We start from the raw sequence: 4,720 nt of genomic DNA on the forward strand, positions 1-4,720 counted from the left end.
AAGTCATATAATAATTGCCTCACTCAAAGGATGTTTTTCAATGTTGAGTTGATAAAATCTTACCTAAAATCAATAACTGAAAAAACAATATTAAATACTAATAATTTTCATCTAAATAGTGTAAGAATTTTTTGAATAAATATGTATATAAAGTTTGTTTATATTTTAGGCCACAAATTGAAATTTCGCTTTAGGCCCCCAATTACGTTGAGCCACCTCTATATAAATATATGATGAATGATTATTAAATGATCTTATAAAATATTTCAATATATAAAATATCTTTATCTTGCGTACCATACCAAACGACCCTGAGCGTAATAGTTCTATCAAACGACATGCAAAACAAATTAATTTATGTATAGAATAGATCACACATTCTGAATTTAATTATTTGTGGCAAACGAATTTGCAGGAAGGTAGACTTTTAGCTTGTTTAATTTATTAAATTTTTGATCTCTTCGAGAAACGAATGAAATTGAAGTCTTCTTATCCTTCTCGATGTAAATTAAAGACCAGTGTAAATTTTATCAATTAAATGAAGATATCGTAATCAGTACAACTCAAATTCCTAGACCTCTTCCAAAAATGTCAAAGGGATACCTTCTTTCATTAGTCAAAGTCATAATCAGTACAACTCAAATTCCTACACCTCTTCCAAAAATGTCAAAGGGATACCTACTTTCATTAGTCAAAGTCTACATTACTGCTTCCACCGTCAACTTTTAATCGTCATGATTTTTTTATAATCAAACTATAATTATAAGAATTTTTACTAACATTTTTCGATGTGTTTTTTCATTTTATTGGTGTACAAAAAGTTGCAATTTATAGTAGTTTTCGTTTAGTTTTTGAATATCTAAAGTTTTTGTTTAAAATATCGAATTAATGTAATCTAATTTAATTTTGAAAATTAGTCAATTTGACTTTCGAAAAGTGCAACATGACAAATAAAAATGGTCGGAAGGAGTATTCTCCGAGTACTAGCTTTCTAAGACCACCTGGTATAAAGCATATCTTATACAGATTTATAATGATCAAGTTTTTAAAGCAGTATTTTGAAAGGGAAAACGATTTGATATATATTTTAACTTTACGGTATACCTCTACTGTTATGCAAATAATGGACATTATACCGTTTTTGCCCAACGAAAATTAAAAATTAATTTATAAAGATACATGTAGTGATATATTTGATCCGTTTAAGTTCTAGCAAAGTTCAAGGGTATGGTTTATCATTCCCACACACAATTTTTTTATATTTTGACTTCTTTCACTATAAGAGTATTATAATTAAAACACATAAATATATAATTTCTCAAAACAAAAAATATAGCAAGCTAAGTCCGGAGAGAGTATTATAACTCTCTTTTGCTGCTACTCAAAAACACCTATTCATTTCTAAAAGTATGATCAAACATGTATAACTTTCTAAAATGAGTAGTTTAAAGAAATAAACATTATTGACTTTCTAGAAGCGTGATCAAGCAGACTATAATAGTAATTAGGAGCTAACTTGAAGTGAATCTAAAGAAAATTTTCATAAATTTAACTAAGCTATTGTATATACATCTAGAAATAAAATAAAATCTATATACATATAATAAGCTCGCATTCATTTCTAAATATACTCACAAATAAAAATAAGGACAAAGAAAAGAAAAGTTCATTTTTGCAATAATATAAGTATCTCCTTGAGAAAAAAAAAGCCTCCTTTGTAGGATCTTGATTAACATAAGATGAAACAAAGTTTCTTCTCTCTCTTATAGTCTATGTACACATGCATGATTTAAGATTAAACAAAGAAATTAAACTACTAATCATTAATTAGTTTTTCATCATCCTAAGAGCCAATGCTTGAAGTTCACCCAACTCAGTTTGAGAAGGCCTCTTCCTACTATTACTAGTGTAGGCCGCTTGATGATAAAACACTTGATCTAGTCGGCTTTGAATCTCTGGTACATTATTATTATTACTATTATTTATTCCATCACTATAATGATCAATCGATTCAAGTGAACTTTGTGGTGATGAATTTGAATTCATAGTATATGTTGGATTATTATTATTTTGTTGGAAAGATGATGCCATATTGTTGTTGGACCATTGATGAGGATAAAAATTGTCTGAATTTCTTGAATTGTTGAGTAAACTTTGTGCCAGCTGAGTCTTCACTTGCATAAGTTGAGCTTGAAGATATGCTACCTAACAAATATAACAAAATTGAAATCAATTACGTACCAAGAAAAAAAAAATTGACATTGAGGGTGTGTAATATGTTAGTTAGGTACTAAGGAAAATACTTTATGAAAAAAACATTTTCAAAGGAAATTATGTTCCACTATGCAACACTTTATAAAATTAAATTTATTTTTCATTATTACCCTTCTCATCATTCTCAAACTATATATTCTCCTAGAAATTACAAAGTAATTAAGAACCGATAAATATGAAAAGAAAAAAAAAATCTCTAACAATTCTCTTGCACTTCAAAAAATTCACTTATTTTAAACTATAACTTTTTTTATCTAACACTTATTATGGACTAGAGAGAGTATTTGCCAATTTCATGGAAATAAAATATGCATAAACATAAGTTAATTTATGTACTATTAATTTCCAAAAACACCATGATTATGTATGAATAACTAAATCCGTTAACTAGTACTCCTATATTTTAACATGAAAATTCTACATGTATAACTCTAACCAGCAACGAAATCCACAATCAAAAGAGTAATTACCTGTTGTTGTAAAGCGAAAATATGTGCAACACAACCATAGACAGGATCTTTGATCCTAGCTTGAGCTTCATAAGCAATAGTAACAACAGCCTCACATCGATCCGGGACAGGAAGGTGTAACAACAATTTCGAAACATTACTAGCCCCAAACACCTTATGTATGGCTGCAAATCTAGCAGGACCTTGTTCCGAACAAAAATACGGAGCAAAAATACAATCAACAGCACATTTGCGGCGCAAGAATTTACATGCGCCGCAAGGTGATGAACCTGTCCCAGTACTAGCCATAATAATTCTTGCGCCGCAAGGTGATGAACCTGTCCCAGTACTAGCCATAATATTATTAGATGAAGATGAAGAAGAATAAGAATAAGAAGAAGCACACGAACAGACTAGGAAATGGTGCAAATATGAAGGTGGGGCTAATAGTGGACTTTGTAGGGAGTTTTTATAAGGAGTGTCAAATGAAAGGGGACAATATAAGGTATGTGTGTAGGGTTATGAGGGGACATTTTGTAATGTCTTTTGCAATATTTACGAGATTTTTGAAATTTATGATCTTAAATATTTTTAAACATAAATTATTGAGTTTCTATGATTTTATAAGGAATTAAGATTAAGGTGTAGATTATTTTAAAAAGATAAAATAAAACGTAATAAGTTACAATGTAAATCACAAATTATATTACTCTAAAGTTTATGTGCATATAAAAGCTTTTCGATAAGAAGTATAAAAATATATATTTGTTTTCTTTAAATGTAAAAAAATATCATTATTGTTGAGCAAAGTGGAACAGAAGGAGGAGTACTAACAAAGAGTTTTAAATTTTATACCAAAAGTAAAAAGATAGTTTATTTGTGTAGTATTTTGCTTTATTTTTCTGGGTAATTGATTTCTCATTTTTATAATAGTGGTGGAGTCCAAAAACAATTAATAAGGAGATTTTTAAAAATCTAGAAATACCACATCTTTTATTTTAGAGGGTAATTTGTTATGGAGATTAAATTAATTTGGAATTATAATCTTTGGACTAATTTATTCTATATGAAACATGGTATAAGATGATTCTAAGTTGAATGCGATAAAATATGATAGAAATAATACATAAATATGTTTTTTAACTTGGTTTCAGCTCATATTTATGTCCTTCAATTATGATTGCACACAAATAGACACTTAAACTTGTATAAAGTTGAACAAATAGACGCACACGTACTATGTGACATCCTATATATATGACAATTTGTATCTTAAATGATGTCCTACGTATATTATGTCATTTAATATTCATGTGTCTACTCGTTCAACTTTATACAAGTTTAAGTGTCTATTTGTGCAAATCCAAAATTAAAAGACATAAATATAAAATGAGGTCAAGTTAAAGAGTATATTTATGTATTATGTCAATATGACATCTTAAAATTAAGTTTGGTATTCGATTTATACCAAACATGGCGCTAAACTCTCATACCAAATTGAATCTGGTAATATCTAACTTTATTCCACATATCAAGACTAAATAGAAATTAAACTCTTTTTAATATTTTATAGCTTGAGTGTGTATATATTATTGATTTGTTAAGTTTCTTATTTGCATTATTATATTAGTTCCAATTGATGAAGAAAAGCCCAAATCTTTTTTTATTTTAGTGTTTGTTTACCAGCTTTAATTTGCTAGTCGCGGTGACAAAGTAGAGGGCCCACTATAATTTGTCATGTTGTTAATATTGAACGTTACGTTTTAATTATTTAAAAGTACATAAAAATAATTTTTCCATCTTTCTAATTTTTTAAATAATTTCCCGCCGAACGCCGCACCTGGGAACTGCTGCTTCTAAATAATTTGTTGCTTTCTCAAAGAAAAAAAAATAGTTTTTCTTTGATTTTATCTAATGACACGTGGTGGTGATGCTTTTGTACTTTGACTTCCAACCTAGGCTCATTGTTTTCTTTCATTTTTTTTTTCAAATTTATT

At 28.3% G+C, this 4,720-nt stretch overlaps 1 protein-coding gene across 1 annotated transcript; it reads right to left on the reverse strand.

Annotated features, from left to right (window-relative positions):
• Positions 1-1,827: 1,827 nt before the first annotated feature.
• LOC125811123 (LOB domain-containing protein 16-like) lies at positions 1,828-3,032 on the reverse strand. Its single transcript, XM_049490620.1, has 2 exons — positions 2,745-3,032; positions 1,828-2,205 (listed from the first exon to the last, which is right to left on the reverse strand). Exons 1-2 carry the CDS (start codon positions 3,030-3,032, stop codon positions 1,828-1,830), a joined length of 666 nt encoding a protein of 221 aa, XP_049346577.1.
• Between the last annotated feature and the right edge of the window lie 1,688 nt (positions 3,033-4,720).

The sequence above is a fragment of the Solanum verrucosum genome, unplaced genomic scaffold (genome assembly GCF_900185275.1).
Source record: "Solanum verrucosum unplaced genomic scaffold, falcon-dt-bn FXZP01000235.1, whole genome shotgun sequence".
Taxonomy (NCBI): Eukaryota; Viridiplantae; Streptophyta; class Magnoliopsida; order Solanales; family Solanaceae; genus Solanum; species Solanum verrucosum.